The sequence below is a fragment of the Pelecanus crispus genome, chromosome 2, assembly GCF_030463565.1.
Source record: "Pelecanus crispus isolate bPelCri1 chromosome 2, bPelCri1.pri, whole genome shotgun sequence".
NCBI classification, from domain to species: domain Eukaryota; kingdom Metazoa; phylum Chordata; class Aves; order Pelecaniformes; family Pelecanidae; genus Pelecanus; species Pelecanus crispus.
This window is the reverse complement of record NC_134644.1, coordinates 49,186,134-49,207,570: the sequence shown is the minus strand read 5'-3', so window position 1 is coordinate 49,207,570 and position 21,437 is coordinate 49,186,134. Positions and strand designations below refer to the sequence as shown.

The window sequence follows — 21,437 nt, the reverse complement described above, 5'->3', positions numbered from 1 at the left end:
CAACAAACCGTACTATTAAGGTTTTTATCCAGTTGCTACTGCCTTCTTCCTTGCTGTTTTGCCATGGAAAGGTGAAACTGTAAGGCCTGGTCTTGCCTCCTTGTTCTGTGCAGCCTAGCACTGGTTAATGAGTTTGTGTGGGAAGCATTTAATGATACACTGTTTTCCTCATTTCCAGATGAAATGCAAGTAAATGTATGCAGCAATGAACTAGAAACTTCTGTAGTATGTGACTTATCAGTTAGTTCACTTACTTTCATATCTACGCTATCCCTTTCCTGTCACAGATAACAGCTCTCAATCAGTGAGTGTTAAAGCCACATGGACATTGAAGGAATAATGAGGATCTAATGAAGTGAAAAAGGAAGTGTTTGTAGCAAAGAAGAATGAACAATTTATTCCTTCATCAATAATGTATGTAGTTAATTGACAAAAAACTTATTATGCAATCTAACTTGTCTATGTTTACGTAAAATAATACTTTTTTTAGCGACTTGCAGTAGGCTCAAAATCTATTTTCCAGGCCCCCAGCTTCCTGGTAACATGACATCAGTACAACAGCCCAAGCTGGTGATTATATTAAAAGAAGAATATAATGGGACAGAAGAATAAGACTGTGGCTTGATCTTTTCCATTGATAAATTTAGAACTTGTAAAAGCTGAAGTAATAGTTGTAGTGATAAAAAGAAATATAATTTTATACTTACCCGCTGTTCTAAAAAACAGTGTATAATTATTGTGGGAGGAAGAAAAATACATCTCTCCCCCTCACTCTGCTACTTTTTCCCCTTCTCTTCAGTGTTGAAATCATCCGGTTTAATTAAATCACCAACCTATTTCTGCACAAAGGATGACATTTCATTAATGATAAAAGATGTGCATGAGACAGAATTAACCCAATTTTCAAATGGATTTCAATTTGGAAAGGGCAACATGTAAAAATGTCTTGTAAATGTGTGGGATGAGGTTGTTGAGCTGCTTTCTGAAGGAGATGGGATTATAAAATGATGAATAATTAGGCAACAGTCCCTCCCCACACCTCCGTTTCTAACAGTCTTTTTGTAATCCCAGTTGATGGAAACTTAGGTTCCTGACATCAAAGTTACCACCACCTTAATCTGTTCTCTTTTTGGAAAAAAAAGCAACAAAAAGAAGAAAACCAGTCTCCCAAATATTTTTTTGATCTTCTCTTTTGGTAGCACTTTTTTGAGACGTGTATTGTCATGCTTAGTTGAGGTATCAGATGTCAGGTCCCTCCTGCATGTGGGTCATTGCTTTTCAAATTAAGATTTTATCAGAGTAGTTCCTATTAGGCCAGAGCCCAGGTCCCCCTGCTTGCCATTGCTTTCAAGCTAGGACTGTGATCTTGCCATCACTGACGTGAATTGACCCAGCATAAAATGTTGCTTTCCACCCTGTAAACAATTTTGGGATTTGAGAGGTGCTGGTCTATTTGCAGTGTCAGGAGTCTTAGCTAAAAATGTATGAGAAACTAAACTAGTGTATCCTATACACTGTGTAGAAGTTGAGTATGCTCTTTGGGCTTTATAACATAGCCTAGTATCATTACCTTTCCACATTTTATTTAGTTTTATTTAGTTTCCTGGTCATGTTTCTTTCCTAGTGGTAAATCCAAGGGAATATAGTTTAGGTGACAGTATTTACAGGTAACTGGGAAGGGCTGAAGGAGGCTGTTTTGATCTTAGGATGTTGGGCACTATGTTCATGGTGTGGCTCGCCTTTCAAGCAGCCTGTTTTACCATAAGGAAATACACCTGCAGAGCCTGAGCTAACAAGTGGTTAGAGTCCATCCACACCCATTTCACTTACAAACATATTGAACCCAACAGGCTGGGGTTTTCAGAGCAAACCAGTGGTTATATAGTAAGTTGCTGTTTAGATTTGAATAGATTTGAAGAATTGTAAATTGTTAACAAGCTTTTCTCTCATCTGCAAGGAGAGCAGGTCATCTGCCTCATCATTCAGGCTTACATTCCTGAAGTTTATCTGTATGTATTAGAGGTCCACACTGCATTGTGAAATCTTCTTACTCTGAATTTAGAAATACCTTTCTATTTTTGCCTTCGTAATTCATAGGGAAACTGGATATTCTGAAGGTGTGGGTTTGTGGGTTTTGTTTTTATTTTTAACTTCTCAGAATTGGGGAAAGAAAACTTTACTTTCCAAATAGCCAAAATTTAACTTTTATCAAAACAATTCTCAAAAATCATTAACCTCTGAGAATGGGGTGTTGTGTAAGAGACAGTGAAGAGGTTTGAAACAGACCACAAAAAATCTGTTGATAATCTGGTAAGATGAATCTGCCCTCTAAAAGTAAAAAATTAATTTTTTGCAGGTCTTATGTATGGGGTAAGGGGGGGTGAAAGCACTAATCCTTGTATTAGGAGACAGATTTTTAGGGGCCAGACTGTGAAGCTCAGAACAAGTGAGCAAATTAAAGCGTTCCCTTATTCTTTATTGAGGCAAAAATGATCATACAGTGATTTTTGCTAAGCCCTGTGTTAAAAATGAGGTTTGTTGCTTCTGTTAAGAGCAAAGGCTTGAGTTGCAAGATTGGTGGTGTTTATAATGAAGTAAGGGCCAGAGGTTCCCACTATTCCAGCCATCTGTGTTCATATAACTGTGATTCCTGACCCAAAAGAGCAAACACTGTATAACAACAAGCTTTGCCAGCATAAATATCCTGCCCTTTTGCTTAGACCATCAGTCTTGAGTACTGGCTTAGGAACGGGGGGAGGTAATCTTCTGCAGTAAGTGTGGAAATAGAGGGTGAAATATATTTTGGAATTTAAGGTTGATGTGAAAGGGGCCTTCAGCTGCATTTACACAAAAACTTTGTGTAAGATGAAACTCATGCTTTTTAGATGAAGTGTGGAGAAATAAAAGCAGATTGAAGGAGTGCTGAACAAATTTAATTTATCTTTGTTACTGGAATAAGGTAGTATCAGGAGAAGTTCAGAATTACCATCCTGTGTATCCTCTGGCCTGGGGAAATCTGGCTCTGTAAGCAGGAACAGAGCTGAAAGTCGAGGTCACAGTTCACCCCCAGAGTTCAGGGGCATGGTGGAAAATTTAATTCAGAAGTTGACTTATTTCTAAACATGCAAGATGATGTATTTCTTTCTTCCATAGGTATTCCTTTGATTTTATTTTTTCCTTTCTTGCGCTGGATCTTGTTCACAGTTAGAGTGTCCCATTGGCTAGCAGAACATTACGTTGGCTTCTGCATGGCAGGAAGGACTGCACTGTGCATGCGCTGTTCTTAATGGACCTTTTCTCTCTTTCAGAAAAAGGAATGAAGAAAATGAGCAACATCTATGAATCAGCAGCCAATACCCTGGGAATTTTTAACAGCCCATGCCTGACTAAAGTGGAGCTGCGAGTTGCATGCAAAGGCATATCGGATAGGGATGCCCTCTCAAAACCAGATCCTTGCGTCATCCTTAAAATGCAGTCACATGGCCAGTGGTTTGAGGTGAGTGTTTAATAAAATAAAAATTATTCTTGTGATGCTTTAGGATAGCATAGAGAAACTGAAGCAAAATTCAAATGGCAAGAACAATAAAGAGAAGAAAGAAGCACTTTGAATGCTGTGGCATATTCTTGTAGAAGTGAAGGGAGATTTCCTATTAACTCTAACACACTTTGAATCAGACTCTTAATGATACTTTGAACTTCTCTTTGGAGTCTAGATTAAAACTGAAGATGAATAAAGAATGAAGCATCATAAAACTTTTCCCTTTAGGCCCCCTTGTTTCATAAAAACTATATAATAACAGAGATAGTGATAGTGACCATCATGCTTTCCAATCTAAAGAAGAAAAATGCTGTGGAAGAGAGGAGTATTTATTACTAGTTGGCAAGGAATTTGGTGGTGGAGTAGTTTGATTTGCAAATTTTGAGCGTTACAGTTGGATTCACAGTTGAAGTGAGTAACTTAAACTAATGCATTTGCCTTATCAATTTGTGTTGTATTGCAGACTGCATGTTTGATTAAAATCCCACTTTGGGTTATTTTACCTAATCTTAGAAACCATTTGATTGATAAATAGAAACAGGTTGTCTTAGTGACATGCAAATTGTAAATAAAGAACATTAGAATGGAATATAATATTTTAAATAAAAACTTGGGAGTTATTTACTTAAAAGTTACACTTGAGTGTTTGTGGTTAATCAAGGTAAAAGGTGTGAGTTTTAATGGAAATCACACATGAGAAAATTAGGAAAGTATTAAATCCAGTACTTATTTTGAGTGAGTATTCATCCCTTTCTTTTCAACAGTTTCAGCATTCAGAATAAGATTGTGTTATTTATCAAAAGAGAAAAATAGTAATAGCTGTGAGCATATGTAGAAAGCAAAATCCTGAATTGATGAGTTTTTTAATGTAGCATTTTCAGCCAAATCTGTCAGTCTTTGGGAGTTTTCTTCCAGTTATTCCAATTGTGTGGTTTTGACCTATGGACCTCTGAAATTTTTCCAGTGCAGGGTCAGCGCCAGCATAGTAAACTTAAGGTTTTTTGGTTGTGGTCTTCCTCTTTTCTTAGTTCCCTGCTGTGGAAAACCACACTATAAGTAGAAACAAAACTCTCACAATTGTTTTCGTGCTACAAAATGAACATCTTCATGTAATTAAAATTTAAGGTGATATAATAGTTAGCCAAAAGAAGGGTAATTCTAGCTATCCATGTAGAAAGGAGCATTTAGCTGCACCGTATGTAATCACTCATATAGTAGCAATTAACCAAGCAATGGATTAAAGGTCAAAATAAGTGAAACACTCCTGTTTGGAAAGAACAGACTGATATCTTTTGGGCCATTTCAGTTCTCTGAATAACTTTGAGTGCATTTCACACAGTTTGTCTGTTATGAGCAGGGTAAGTAGCTCTGAATTATATATTCTTATGTTGTAATGGAGATTCCCTTTATTTGATGTGGTTTCTCATTTGGAAAGTGATTGTCTGAATAGAGTAATTCTTGCAGAACAGATCTGCTCACTGATACAATTCTCATCTTACGTCAGTTGTTCCTACTGTCTAATGAAAGTCCAGGGTGCTCATTTTAGTATGAACAAAAAGGTTTTATTAGTTCATGTTCCTATCAGCGCTGCAGAGCTAATACAGCTCTGACATGCTGAGTCTTTTCCTATTCTGGCCCACACATTCTCAGTAGAATTTTTAATTAAGTTCCAATTGCTGAGTTAAATTGAGCAGTCACTCAGGTATAGCTGAAGACATAATTGGCTGAAAGAATCTTCTGCTGATAACAATCAATGATCCAGCAAGACCTGAGACAGCAGACAGACTAATAATTTAAAAAAAAAAAAAAAATCTACTTACCAGTGAAGTGACTATATTCAACATAGAAATCACTAAGTAACAACCAGAAGAGGAGTGGCACTGACGAGTTTTGTATCTATGGATTTAGTGACTTCGCAAACTTGTCTTGAATTTCCAGATACCTTGAACCCCTTGGAGGCTGGATTGTAGCAAACAGACTGTAGCAAAATCCAGTATTACTGAAACATGCATACTGATCACACATTCTTGTTGTGTGGAGGGTTTATGAACCGGGAGCAGCTGGGTTGAAAGTGCCTGAAATACAGGTTGTGGTCTGTATATGGTTGTGCTCTTGCAAATAGGTGCTTTTAAAATGTATGGAAGGTACTGAGGACTGACTGCACAGCCCCTACTGGGCCAGATGCAGCTGAAGCTGGTGGGCTTAAGTTGATGGGATTGCATTGTGCGTGCTGTTAGAGATGCTAGGATGTGATGGATTCACTCTACAGATGCAGACAATCCCTGAAAGTGAGAAATCTGTGCATATTTGTCTCTGGGAAAATTTTTATAAAACATGTCAGCCTGAGGAGAATTTTTTTTTTTCAGTTCTGCAGTACTGTATGTGTTTGTGTAAATTATGCCACCCGCACATAAGTATGAAATGAAAATATCCAGGCTGTTGTAGAGTGGGTAGGTGTTGTTTCCAGAGATTGGAAATGGCATATATGTATCTTTTAAATTTTTTTTTAAATGTGTTGTTTTTCTGGTTTGTTTTTTGATTATTTTTTCAGTTACAGAATGGCTGAGGTTGGAAGGGACCTCTAGAGGTCATCTGGTCCAACCCCCTTGCTCAAGCAGGGATACCTAGAGCCAGTTGCCCAGGACTGTGTCAGGCAGTTTTTGAATGTATCCAAGGAGGACGACTCCGCAACCTGTGCTAGTGCTTGATCACCCTCACAGTAGGAAAGTGTTTCCTGATGTTCGGAGGGAACCTCCTATGTTTCAGCTGGTGCCCATTGCCTCTGGTCCTGGCACTGGCCACCACTGAAAAGAAGCCGAGCTCTTTGCACCCTTTGCAAAGCTCTTCTTTGCACCCTCCCTTCAGGTATTTATATACATCGATAAGATCCACCCCTGAGCACTCCATGTGTGGCCTTACCTATCCTGAGTAGAGAGGAAGGATCACCTCCCTTGATCTTCTGGCAATAGTTTGTGTAATGCAGCCAAGGATACCATTTGCCTTTGCGACAAGGGCATGTTGCTGGCTCATGTTCCACTCGGTGTCCACTGGGACCCCCAGGTTATTTTCTGCAAGGCTCCTTTCTAGCTGGTCGTCACCCTCAGCATGTACTGGTGCATGGGGTTATTTGTCTGCAAGGGTAGGGCTTTGCACTTCCCTCTGTTGAACTTCCTGAGGTTCCTGTTGGCTCATTCCTCCAGCCTGTCAAGGTCCATCTGGATGGCAGCACAACCATCTGGTGTTTGAGCTGCTTCTCCCAGTTTGGTGTCATCTGCAACTTGCTGAGGGTACACTCTGCCCCATCATCCAGATCATTAATGAAAATGTTAGATGGGACTGGATCCAGTATTGATCCCTGTGGTACATTGCTAGTTACTGGCCTCCAACTAGACTTTGCGTTGCTGATGACCAGCCTCTGGCCCTGGCCATTCAACCAGTTTTCAATCCACTTCACTGTCTGCTCATCCATCCCATATATCAGCAGCTCCTCTATGAAGATCTTATGGGAGACAGTGTCAAAGGCCTCACTGAAGTCCAGGTAGACAATATCCACTGCTCTCTCCTCATCTACCAGGCCAGTCACTTCATGATAGAATTTTGTCAGGTTGGTCAATCATGACTTCCTCTTGGTGAAACCATGTTGACTACTCCTGATTTTCTCATCCTTAATGTGCCTGGAAATGGTTTCCAGGATTAACTGCTCCATCACTTTCCCAGGAACAGAGGTGAGACTGAACAGCCTGTAGGTCCCTGGGTCATTTGAGGATGGCCACATTACTCCTCAAATGTGAAACCATTAGGAACACAGGCAGGACATGGATGAGTACTCAAAGAAGTCTCAGTGTTGTCCTCATTTCTGGCCCTGATATGCTTGCTGTTTTTCTCTTCCTGTCTGGATAGATGTTTCCCTATAAACAAATGTGCACACACACATGTGCAAATGTGCACACATACCACCCCGCCCCCCATTTCTCTGTGTATGTACATTGTTGATGTCTGAAAAGCACTATCTCCACCAATCTAGAATTAAAACGATATATTGTATATCCCAGGAAAATCATCAGGTTATTCTTTCTCTCATGTGAAGTTTGTATTTTTAGCCTGAGATGACAGGGTGTGATATAGCAGAATTTAAGATTATGCTATCCGTATATACTAAAAGACAATTTGCTGATCCGGGGCTGAATTTTAGCTCTTCTGGCCTTAGTTTTAGGCAGGTACAATTGCAGGGGGGCCAAAAGTTGTACTACTTAAACTGTTTAAGATAATAATTTGATGGCTGTTTTTCCATATTGATTTGAATGTATTCAAGGAGTTTAATTACTGGACTAAGCTTCAGATGGTGAATGGCTGAGTAGGGTAGTGGAATCAGGCAAAGGTACACGATGGTAAATTCCTTTGCTCCAATGATTATTTTATCCCACCTGCAGTGTGCATGTCCTTGTGTAATAACTGTTAATTACGTATAGCACTGCAATCTTCAGCCGAGATGTGCTAGCACTGAAATTCTCACTCACTTCTTATTTCTAAGAAAGTAGCTTGGGCCTGTTCACAGATTGTTATCTGCATATGGCAAATACACATGTTATTTTGAAAGTTGGGTAAGTTGCTGAGCTGTGTCTAGTCATATGAGATTTACATGAGATCAGGAGGTATAACATAGCCTGATGTAGCCAGATTGAATGTGATGCCCGTAACTATGAAAAGAGAAGAGGAGCTTAGGAAGACAGTAGCTGTTTGAAAATCAGGGAGCCTGTAGCCATACCCATAGCTTTCTGTAGCAGGACATAGAATATCTGCTACCTTGTGGATCTGAAAGTCAGACAGAGTTTTTGCTTTTCCCCCTAAGTTTTTATTAAACTTGAAGTAACTGCAGAACAAATAAAGCAGCACCCAAAGACAACATGCAGTTGCTAAAATTCATGTTGATGGAATTGGGTGAATTTTTTTAGTTGGATAGGTTTGTTTACTGAAATAGGTTTTTTCATTAAAATGTTGACTGAGATCACAAATTTGGTGAAACTCAACAAGTCTTGATAAAACTGTGTTGGGCAAACCCACAACTTTTCATTTTGGTGTTTTTAAAATAAAAGGCATTCACTTGTCACTTAGCATGACATTTGATTTCAAGGGTCAGCTTGGCATGATTAAAAAACCAAAAATTAGTTTTCTTTTTTTGTTTTGCTTTGAGCACTAACACTGCACATCCACACTGACCTTCATGCAAAAACAGGCAGTAGAGAGCATTTAGCTTGGAATGCATTGAACTAATTAATTTGTAGAATACCGGTGGACCCTACTAAACAGGCTACCTAGGAATCAAGCTACAGAAAGGACATCGTCTTGCTTTTCATCTCTCTCTGTTTTCCCCCTTAGTCTCGCTCTCTCTTTTTCTTTATTTCTGGATTAATTCCAGCATCCTTCTCCTTCCTTCTCCTCTGCCTCCTCTCCTGCCTCAGCTCCCAGTTTCCATTCCAAGCACCTGCTGCCTCATTTTGCTCCTCTGCATGTTGGAGAGTGGGGGAGATTCTCTGCCCCTTCCTAGCATGGAGAAAGGATCTGAAGAGAAGACCTTGAGGCAGACTTCAGCTACTTGTTTCCATAGATACCCAAAAGTCTCTCTCATGTTACCCATCTGTGGCTGTTACAGCCCACCTCTGAAGCCAACAAGACATGAAATAGGGGAGTCTGTGGGTTGGCATGTTCCATGACTCTACCAAACTGTTTCAACATAGCTACAAAAGCACTGTGAAGAGAAAAAAATATATATACATATATAAATAAACCCAAATAAATACATCCTTTCCAGATAATGTAGATGAACAGAGTAATAGAGGAAGCATTTGGATGGAACTGAAAGTTTAAGGATCAGAAACAAGAACTACCACCACCAGCAGCCACACAGAATCAGACCCAAGGGCTGTCTAACCCCTTCTCACACCTGCTAGTTGGTGACAGTGAAGAAGTGTGAGATCAGGGAAATAAAAAAGTGTCTTTTCAACTTGCTCTGACAGCCCTCAGTGATCTGCAGCTCAGGGAGTTCTTAAACAAGAGTTTGTGTCTTTGTAATTAAAAAATGTTGGTAGATTTAACTTCCATAAGTTTGTTCAAATAATTTTAAAAGTTTTTGTATTTAAAAAATAATCTTTCATGATATCCTGGGACATAGAGTTCTGCCACTTTAGTAGTTGTTGAATGAAGTAGTATCACTTCTATTTTTTGAATTTGCCACTTGGTGATTCATTTTAAGTCCCCTGTTCCTGTATTGGGGAGACACTGTGAAAATCCCTATTCATTTTCTCAATGCCATTTGGGATTTTAGTCTTATGATTTGTCTATGACTGTATAAGAAGGCAATTATTATGTCCTATATTTTGAAGATTAAGCATATCTATCCCATCAAGGAACATGGATTAGTTTGGATGGTTATTTGAACCCTGTTTATTTCAGAACATTTTAGGGATGCAGCACCAAAAGCTATTGCTATATTTTCAAGCAGTGATTTGGGATTTATTCTCTGCTTTAAAGAGTTGCAAGGCTTTACAATGGGCTGGTTTATTGGATGTTTGTTGGCTTTTTGGATTTTTTTTTTAACTATTAGTCAGTGCTAGAGCAGATTCTAAATATTCCTTTTCTGATTTCACTCTAAGATTTCAACATGGTGAACAGACATCCTGTACAAAATTAATTGTAACTAATGAGGTAGCAGTAAGATGAACACACCATCTTATGAAGAGTTTTCTCTGACAAAGAAAGGGAGTTACAAAGTTCTGATGAGATGTTTTGTATCAGATTATGCACAATTTGGTGGCAGGGAGGTGCTTTCACTGAATAGCTATTATGAAATTAGCTCCACTTATTATGAAGAAACTTCTGATTCATTTGCAGATTTGGGGTTTCTTCTCTTCTGGAATGTAGAATGGGGCTGATAATGGGAAATGCTATGTGCATTTTCTCTGGCCAAAGCTTAGGAAAAAGTCTTTAATGAATTTTTTAATGAATACTTATTGTAAATACCTTTGGGTTCATGCAAATCTTGGTTGTTGAAAGCCAATGAGGAAGAACTGAGTCTTTAATTGAAATGATCAAGACCTTCATCAAAAAAGAAAGGCAGTGAGATTCTTTTTAATTAAGCCATCATGTGGCCAAGGTTCTACCATTCTGGACCTGGAGCTGGCAATCTAGTTGATTGGCCCCTACTGCCCATATCTTTCAGGTCTTTAGAGCACTTGGTCTTGGGCATAGATCTGTGCCCTGCACACCTTGCAGGTGATGATCTGTTAGCGCAAGTGTTGATTACTGCCCTTTGGACCTCAGAAGAAATGGGAGCAGTCCTGCTGCATTCATTTCCCAAGCAGTATTCCTAGAAGATGATGCTTAAAAGTTTTTTCAGGTGCCATTAGACCGCTCTTGTTCTAATTTGCCAAACAGAAAGCTGTGATTTTATTTACACCACAGCAATGTGCCTGTGTATATGCCTTTATAGCCTATTGTATCCTCATAATTCAATATTGTACTTTTATTTCTTGTTTTCCGTTAAGTGTATGTTGACGCTAATGAGTACTTCTTTGCTCCAGACTACTTGGTAACCTCTGTTGCTGCCAAGATTTGCTTTTAGCTTCTGCTTTCTGCTGTTGGTAAATTTCCCTGAAATCTTTCTGTATGGTGCGAATGACAAAGACAGCTCATGTTTTTCAAACACCACTGAAAGTCTGTGGGGTCAGGCTCAGGCTAATTGAATATTTTATCTCAGTCCATTCTCAGCCTGAATTCATCTAATTGGACGTTTTACTGTCCAAGCCTTAATATTTTGGAGACATCCTCTGTTCCAAGGGTTTGCCTGTTGAAGAGCTTCCATCATTAACTCTTTCAGGAAAAAGAAAAGTTCTCCACATGGATGTGGTCGTCTTCTGCAACAATTTAAGCAAAGGAGAACCCTGATGCTGACAGCAAATTGCCAGCTGTCTTCTGAGAAAAACAGACTTGGTATCTTCCTTGTAAATTCTTAGCCTTACATATGTATTTAAAAAGTACATGCTCTTCGAAAGACCATTTCATTATAATCAGGGCAGAAGGAAATCTACTGTGAAATTTTCCTCCATATCCTACAGAACATCTTTCATAATGTTCTGTTATCTGCTAATGCACTGACTATGTTTGTAAAAACATATATACATAAACTCAAAACCTGGAATTGCATTTTATATTACCCTTCTTTTTAAAAAGAAGACAGACAACTCTATTCCTCTCTCAAGTCTTTTCCAGCTTCTTATGCAAAGTCATAAGTATGAAAACTAAATGCTGTAAGTCTTTTGTGTTGGCAAATACTCGATTAGAAGCTGGTACTGGGAATTTTTTCCTCCTGTGCCTAGTTCAGAAACATGAACATCATTAGGTTTTGATGAGAGTTTTCTTTTTACACCCCAGGTAGTAATAAGTGACTATTTTTATTTTAAATCCATTTTACAGTAACTCTTTTTTGCTTTCATCTAATTCATCACTGCTGCTTTCTCTTGAGCCTCCTCCTTGTCTCAGCATTTAAACATAGACACAGTGCTTTTTTTTCCTGTCTTTTTAAATCAACTAGTCTTTAAACTTGAACTCATTTGAATCAGACAGATTATCTCAACTGAAGTCAAATGCTGTCACTTTGAGTCTCTCTATATATATGAACTACCATAATGTGCCACTAGCTCAAACAGCAATTTCTGCCTCTGTAGTGCAGTTTGTGAAGCATAATGCATGCACAAGGGAGAGAAAGAGAAAACTTCAATTCTAGAAGTCTGTTTTCTTACTGAGAGTGGTCATGTTTAGGCTGGCTGCTTCCTCTCTACCAGAGCTGCGGAATCCCCTGTTGTAGCAGCAGCAGGAGGCTGGCTTCTGGGTGTATCTGTTCAACTAAATCTCTTCAGGTCACCTGTCTTCATATCATGGCAGAGTGAAGAGTTGTTTTCTCATAGTTTACATAAATGAATAAAACCAAGTTTACTCCTGGGAAGTCAGGAGGGAGCACTTACATAGAGAGATGGTAAAAGCTACATGGTCTCTCCCTGATCCTGTGTCCTGGAGCATTCTCTACTGGGAAGATCTGCTGTTGGGACCAATTTCCAGGAGCCAGCTGCCTCTGGGAGAGCCATGGAAATGAAAAAAGAATCAAAAGACTTGTGGGATCACATAGTCATTTTTCCATGTTAGGAAATAGTTACCTGCTAAAAGATCAGTTTAATACTGTACTAGCTTAGATGAAAATCTGAATGACCTATACTTGTTTACATCCTGTTTCAATGTTCAGTGGATCAGGGATTGTGGAAATGATTGAAGAACTCTGTTCGTTTCTTGTGAATAATTTCTCTATAACCATAGTCCAGCAGCCACCTTCAATTAGCGTGCATCAGTGTTTTTGGCAAGCAGCGCTATGCACATATCTTCCCTTTTATACCGGTGAAGGAGGTGACTGGGCTGGGTGCTCAGTTGTCAGATTTCTCTATGCCTTTGCATACAGAAATTTGTGTATTGTTGCTAGTAGAAATGTCTTGAATGGTTTTAAGCTGCCTGAAAATTTTGCCTTCATCTTAACTGTTGAGTAATTTGATTGCAGAGATGAAACATCAGGAAACAGCTGGGAGGAGTTCTCATTTATTCTTGTATTTATCACATTTGGTCAAAATACTATGGCTGACAAAATATATGACTTTTATTAATAAAAGCTTTTTTTGCCTCAGAAAAGTACCTCAGAAAGGGCACTTGAATTACTTCCCACCCGCCTCGTCCCAGTTGTGAATATTTCTTTGTTACTATTGCATTTTCATCAGTATTTCTAATGATCCTAAGATGTGCTTGCAAATACTGCCTTTAGCCATGCTGTCTGTTTGATGGTTCTCCACTCATGCTTCACTAACTTTTCACAACTTTTTCTCGGGATAACTTTCCGTGAAAGCTGTCACTCTTAAACAGTGTTCTCAGTCATATTAATAGAACAAGAGTTTTCTAATATTTACTTTTTAAACCATGTTAATCCTTGTAGTTTTGTTGTATGAGTAGGGTAAAAAACAAAGAAAAAATAAAAGAGACCATTCAAAATGTTTTCAAAATTATCTAAGGAAGGTATCGGGAAAAGTAAGGCTTTACAGTGCTCTCACTGCTTTGTTAACACTGGATAACTGGCTTTGTAATCTGTCACAATTTATATGTTCATAGAATAGATATGAAGTTTTTTGTCACACCTGTAAGACTGAATGCTGGTATATGGTGTTTATTAGTAGTATATGGTATTTATTAGTAGTACTCTTTATATTATCCAGAGGGTCAGGAATAGATCTGAAGGCTTGCAGATTCCCTCCTTTCTATGGCTAGCTGAGAGTGATTATTTTCTTCTACTGCAGAAAGAATCGGTCTTTCTCTAAAATCTGTAGCAGTAATCCCTGATTACACAAAAAGGGCCACTTGAGCTTTTCTGTACACAAGCATGTAAGGACAGCCTTTAAGCAGAATGATGGTCTCATCAGGTAGAGGTGCTTAAAGGGGAGAGTTATCTTTGTTTTCACATCTCCCTGTGGGGCAGAGACAAGGTAATGTGGACAGAGAATGTACAGGTGGTGGGAAACCTTCAGCTGTGGCACCCTTGCAGGTCAAGATAAAACAATTGACAGCCATGAAGGATGAACTTGAGAAAGAGCTTGCTTTGTATCTCCATTTCACTCAGGAATTAAAACAGATTGTAAAATAAAAGCTGGGATGTGGTTTCTCTGCAATACTGTACTAGGTTTTTGCAGATATAGATCCTCAAAAGAGCTTTTTCAGAGGCATTCAGCAAGTAAAGAAAACCAAAGAGCTGATAATATAATAATAAAAATATGAGAAATATTTACAGAAATGCTAGTGCTACTTTTAAAAAAAAAAGTTTTGATTCCTGATGAGGCGGTAGCACAGAATACCAGTGGCTCATGTGGCTAAACAGCCTTAGGAAGAACTCTGCAGAAATCCAGCCCCAATCCGTGAAGTGCAGGGATGCATTGTCGCTATGTTTAGCATTAAGCATATCTTGACTGCGTTGAGTATTCTTTGGCATCAACCAAAATGAAAAATGCTGTAGTTCTGTATGGGAAGAGTTGCCATACTGCCACCAGCAGCCCAACATTCAAAAAATACATTTTTGATTCTTTTGCCCTCTTTCCCTGAAGTTTAATTATCTATCCATCAGATATGTAATATTTTAAACTTAGATGAAGAGTCTAAGGCTGCTTTTATAATGGGCTGGCATATGCACATTTCAGATTAGCTCAGTGATATGCCTGCCTCTCTTGAGCTATTTATTACAGATACACAAACTTCACACATGTCCAGGACAGCTTTTAAGCCTGACTTGACTTTAGTAGGCTGACAGATTGTGATAAACGTACAGTAAACAGGAATCTTTGGAGCTGGTTTGTAAGTAGATAATTCACTTGATTGATTCGGTACGCTAATTCTTAACCTATAGCATCAGAACGGGACTGATTGTCAGCAACTTGAACCTCTTCTGCTTTTACTGGGAGGGGTTTTAGGGCCTAATATGAATTGTGTCCTGAAGGGAAAAAGCAGTTATAAAACTCTGAGAGTACCTGATTTAGAAAAATAGTTTGAATTACAGTGAATGTTCTTTGAAAAGTCTTCTATTCAAATATTGATTGACCAGGGATACCAAATTCATTAAGCTGGTTTGGTTTAAAACCAGTGCATAACAAGATAACATGCTGTTGATATGAATTGATGGAGTTTAAGTTTATGCAAAGGAAAATAAAAGCAATTTCACTGGAACTGTTGTTTTCATCTTCCCTCGTGTTTGGTGGTAGCTTAAAAATGTATTACATTAGTTATGTTGTAATCAGGCCAGAATGGAATGGAATATAGATTCCATGAAATCTAACTGAGAACTGAAGTATCCAAACTACATTTTGATATAGATGTGCTGACCTTATCTGTTAACATATATTTTCAGTCTTTGCCTTAATTTTTTTCATTTTTAAAAAAATGGAATGGGTTGACCTTTTTTTTTTCTTTCTCCCCTTGAAAACTTTACAATTTTGAATATAAATACCATGAAATACAAGCAGAGCCACATTGCATCAGTTATCTGCATAGCTCTGCATCGAGATTTCTCATATAGTTTGTGGTATTCATCTTGTATGTGTTGCTGGTGGGTGCTGAGAGCATACGCAAAGCAAAATACTAAGTGTATATAACGTAATAATACTAGTGTGTTTCTAGATAAATTACTCCCTCCCATCCTGATTTCCATTTAAAAAAAACAGTGACTGCTTCATAAAAAATAGGTGTCAGCCCCTTTGTTTGACAAGTAAGATTCAAAAGAGACAATTTGCCCACAGCTCACAGCTTGCAGACCACCTCACTGTGTGAAATGGTGTTCCTGTGCTTTTGTTGCGGCTTTGCTTTAGGTGTTTCACACTTTCTCTTTGGAAGCTAAGACTGCATCTAAGTAAAATATCAGAATTGTGATTTCTGCTTTTGTTTCTTTTACTACCCTTTGCATTCTCCAAAATAAGATTCCAGGCGGTAGCATGCATAAACTAGTAGGAAACTACTTCAGAAGAGTAAAGCAACAGGGCTGAAAAAATTCCTTATTCCTGGCAGAGGGCTTGGAGTGGCTGCTACCACCATTGCACCACTGCTGGTGACAGCAAAGCAAAATGCTTTTACCAATCCTGGCTCTACAAAGGTGCTTACTTGCTAAGAAAATTTCGAGGCACTATGGACAGTCTATACAAAGTCTGTACTATTTGGGTGCAGGTTGCTTAGGTGATCTGGCTTGACAAATTTACCAGCCTTTTGTTCCAAATGTCACAGTTGAAGATGGCAAAATAAAAATATGTGATAAGCCAATTCTTGGTTTGAACAGTCTCCTCTAGAAGAGCATGTAAGTGTTTGGAACCGGAATAATTGCAGTAGCTCCCTATCAATAATTTCTGTGTTCAAAGACTTACAGTGTATTGTTCAGCCAGTTTCTTTATAATTTAGGTTGAAATATTAACTGCAAGTATCTGAGGTAAATCTCATCATTTTGTGAGATGCTTAGTTTTCATTCCACACCACCAACCCAGGATGTTGTGGTTTTGAAGCAGAAAACTACCCATTGTGCTAATCCAAAATTGTCATGATACACTTAATCAGAGGGAAAAATATGAGGTTTGAGGCTTTCGTTTTTCACATGTTTGGAAAAACTCATTGCCTTACTATTGCATCAGCTAGCTCATGCATGCCACTGGTGTAGAACTGGCTGCTGGTGTAGAACCAAGTGCACTACATTACTTCTATATGCTTCTTCAGGGAAACATTATGATGATCACTGTACCTTGTTGTATTTAACTTTAAATGCTGTTTGAGGGCTGATTAGTCTGCGGTAGTCTTGTTACTTGTGTAAACTTAAAAGCTTATGCTGTGTCACTGCCACGTGAACTGGACTAGTTTCAATAGCTATAGTCCCCTGGCTGCCCTTTGGATTCCACATGGCTGTTTTTACTGACGGTGACATTTGCTGTTTTAAAACTGTATTTGCACTTCTCCAGCTTATATTGGGCATGCCAGCTGCCATGCGTGTGTCTTTTCTATTCTGCACAGGAATATACAATATAAATTCCCATGCCTTTGTTTCTCTATTTGAAGTTATTGCCTTTATGTTGTCAGTTATCATCCGATGTTTCAGTAGTCTGTTTACAGCCCAGTGTGTGCTTAATTTTGTACAAGGCCCTGTGCTTGCCTGCTTGCTTCCTTGGTTCTTTAATATAAATCCCAAAGTGGTTCCTTGATCATCTTTGCATTAATCTTACTCTCTCTCTTAATAAAGAAGCTATTAATGTATTTTGTAAGGAGTGTCCCTTCTTCCTTCCCTAGGATGGCAGGAATTACTTGTTCTCCCATGTTTAGCCTAATAGCTCCGTGATGAAGTCATGCCCAAAATGTAACAGCCAAATTTTCCTTTTTGTGTATATATAACTTATATTTTTCACTGGGAATGTATTGAGATTCTCTAATAATATTGGAAACTGTTGATCATAACTAATCCTGTGGTAGAGAGTGAGACTTATGCTTACAAAAGTTAAAATTCTACATGCAACTCCAATTCCTCACAAAAGTGTTATTTTTTAATACAACTTATATGTGAGGCTGGTGTTTAACTTGTAGAGATTTTTGCCCAGATTTTGGTTGGTTGCGGATTTGCTGCTCAAAATCAAATTGCAGTATTGGCACCAAAAATAAAGTGCTCGCAGGGATTGCGTGCTTGTTTTTTAAATTTATTCTCTAGACTTTGCTTTTCAGGATTGATCTAATGTTGTCGTGATTTCAAGTGGCCATATCCTGACCTGCATGTGCCCCTGCTTTCTGTGGGAAAGAAGGTGGTTGCAAGTCACACTTGTAATGGAAAGTAACACACTTAATGTAGCTCTTTCACCTAGATAATATTTTTGTCTCTGAGCTTTTCTTTTATGATGGAAGCCTTTCTAATTCACATAGTTTGGAGTTAAAGAATGAAAGGAATTATTATTGCACTTTAAAGAACCATTCAAAAGCCTGAAGTTTTTCTTTAAAATGTAGAAGAGCTGTACCTATTCTCTGCTAAGCTGGGCATCAGCAGCTTATGTTTGTGTTATTTTTGGAAGGGTAATACTAAGAACCCCAAGGAATACATGCATCTTTAATAAACTTTGAAACCAAGGAAGTCCATGTTTTTGAATACATTTTAATTATATCAGTTGGGAATATTTTTAAATAAGATTCTGGCACAATGATAGAGTTCACAGAGTTTACATTGTCATAGTATGCCTCTTTCCATCTGTATATCCTCTTTCAAAGCAGCCATGTGCTCTTATCCATTTAATTGGAGCACAGCTGGTGTGGGCTAATTATTTTTTTCCCCCTCTTCATTGTATCACTCTGCTTTTTCTGCTGATTTCAGCTGGAGCTGGAGGTCAGTCTATTTAAAGAGCACACACTTTATCTCGATGTCTCTTGTGAACTGTTGTATAATTTGGCTACTCCTGGGGATCTTTGTGGTGAGAATACATAATTTACTGACCATCTGCCTGCCTTTTCCTTTCATTACAGATGCAGGGAGGAAAGGCTGAAAAGGAGGCAGTCATATAACATGTATGCAGAACTGGTTGGTAAACTGCTGACCAAGTTACATACTGTGTTTGTCATTCAGAAGTCAGCTTTGTGCCAGCGGTTGCTGTTACTAAAATACAAAGGAAGGCTGGTGTGTCTCACATAGTACTGAAGAGAAATGTTTATGATTGATTAGTTTGTTGCAAAAGTGGTTGTTTGAGCTTTCTCATAATACGGTTGTTGATTTCCTTACAGCTCTATATTGCCTTCAGCCAGTGTTCAAAATCCCAGGCTACACATTACTTTGTGACCAGCATTCCTCTATGGCAGCTCTGAGAAACCTCATTCTGCCCCAACAGGGAGCTACTGAAAGTCCTGAATGATCTGGCTGGAAGGGCTCAAGCTAGTTATATTTGGGGATTGTATGTACGTGTGAATGGGAGAAAGAGGAAGGCAAGGTAAGATGGAAGACATCCTAATGTAGAATCAAAATGAGATTGTATCTAAAAAGCAATAAGCATGGAACCTTTAATACAGCCTCAAGAGCACTGGTGTGTGGTCCCGAGAGAAGCCTAGAGAATAGGCTTTTGGATCTGAGATTTGTCTAAAGGACATCTATTGCTGTGAGGAAGGAGAAACTTCAGTCATTTGACTTCTTTATGAATGTTTTAAAATAGTTGCATCAAAGCTACCTGACTTCTAACCTGTTTTCCTTCTCAGTGGAATAACCTTATGGGATAACCAAATCTTGGCACATAGTTCAGGTGGGATCATACTTCACTGAGGTTTATCCCAGGATGAATACTCTTTATGTTGGATGCACTTGCCTTTTTGCAGCAGTTGGAATATCTCTGTGTGAAAGTGGTTGGTCATGGTGTGTTTGCAGAGTAGTGTTTCATGTGGCAGATTCCAGTAGGTATAGGTGCGATGGATGTATTCTTCACCATCACTGCTAAAGGTGATCTTTTATACCCCTACAGGGCAGAGACCATATATCCAATTGCACAAATTGCAGTTTTATTCTAAAAATATATGTATGCAAACTCAGACCTAAAGAATTCCTTTTGCTCTGGTGACTTTTTTTCCCCCAGTTGCTTGCCACACTGTTGTCTGTGTTTACAAACTACTTAGATGTAAGCTCTTAGGGGCAGGAAATATCTCTTCTGCTTTATTTGCAAAGGATAGCAGGATCCTTATCTAGGTCTCTAGGTGCTATCACAATATAAATAATCATAATGATAGGCCTCTGAGTAGTAGTAGGTCTGATATAGCTGAGGTGAAGTAGTAGCTTACCATGGAGTGGAAGATTTTGTTTGGAGTACAGAGAAAAGAGAGCAAAACATACATGGATTTTTTTGTTGTTGTTGTTATCTTTTGCTTAGAGAAAATAAGATGACACCAGACTGGGTGGGAGTGTAGATCTACTTGAGGGTAGGATGGTCCTGCAGAGGGATCTGGGCAGGCTGGATCGATACTCTACCCTTAATTGGTTTAATGGTGGACTTGGTAGTGTTAGGTTAGTGGTTGGACTGGATGATCTTAAAGGTCTTTTCCAACCTAAACAATTTTATGATTCTATGAATATTAAACATGGCTTGTCACTTAAGTTGGCCAGGGCTATCTTGTTGCAGCTTTTTTTGGTTTTGTTTAAAAACAATTATTCTGCACTATGGAGTGTTTTGATTTAGACACACTTTTTAAAGATCAGCATTCATGGCACATGCAGTGAAAAGCAATGTAAAATTAAAAGGCTGCTTTAGACTTTTAAGAGCACCTGGATCTTATTTTAGAAGCAATTGGAACTCTGGGCCAGCACCTTGTAAGGTAATTTAAATTCTTCTTTTTTTTTATTTTATTTGAGCACTTGGTGAGGAATTGATTTGAGCAGCGCGGTGCTGAGCTCTTCAGATTTTGAAGTACTTCCAATTCCCAATCATATTTAGCTGCAAATCATGATCTCCTCTTTGTCTTACAAGGCCAGCCGTCTTAAGAATATCACCCCGACAAAGAAATGAATCTAGGCTCTTTTGATTTATCAAACTTTTTATTTCATGGATTTCTTCTCTTTTGCTTATGCATAAAAGTTCCTTAGGTCAACAGGAAGACATTTAAAAGTTTCAAAAGAAAATACAGGCTTGTAAAAGTAGCCAATTGTACCATATCAGTTCAGTATTTGAAGAAAGTGTTTTCATGAGTAAAGCGTTCATAAGCACTGCAGTAAATGATGCATACTGATTTGTCCAGGGTAAAAGAGGGTGGGGGAAAGAAAAAATCCTTTAGTTATATTCAAGACTCTATTTGGGATTATGGTCTGCTCTGTGCCCCATATGAAACAGTAGACCTGTGGGGATGAGGTGCAGGGAAGGAGGGAATCATCATATAGCTAAGGCTTGTCATTATTCAAAGGCAAAAAGAGAAACTCTGGCTGCACAGGTAGTCTCCGTTCCGGAAATGAGTACCCTGAGCATTTGGCTTTGAACTAGAAGTCTTCACTTCAATGAAGACTTTCTGGATGTGGGATGCCCTATGCAAATACAGGGGTATAATGATGCTTTACTTGCATAAAGTAACCCAAGGCAGTAATTTTCTTTCTCAGCTTTATTTTCAAAAGTACAAAAATGTGGGGATGTCCATTCTCAGCAAGAGGTAGTAGCTGTTCTAAATACAGGGATTTTTGTTCCTATTCTCCATAGAGCAGTCAGCCGCTTGCAGACATACACAGATGGGATTGCGAGCAGCTGGGGCTACAGCAGTGAGTCAGTAAGTCACTGGAAATTCGCTGGGATGTGAACCACCAGCC

The 21,437-nt window shown here is 38.7% G+C and overlaps 1 protein-coding gene across 1 annotated transcript in view; it reads left to right on the top strand.

The window, feature by feature from the left end:
* The first annotated feature begins 3,316 nt into the window (after positions 1-3,316).
* The window catches only part of CPNE4 (copine 4), a 194,375-nt gene continuing 176,254 nt past the window's right edge, over positions 3,317-21,437 (top strand). Inside the window, exon 1 of the mRNA XM_075728118.1 lies at positions 3,317-3,496. Within this exon, the coding sequence (XP_075584233.1) occupies positions 3,317-3,496 (180 nt within the window). The remainder of the gene's footprint in view (positions 3,497-21,437) is intronic.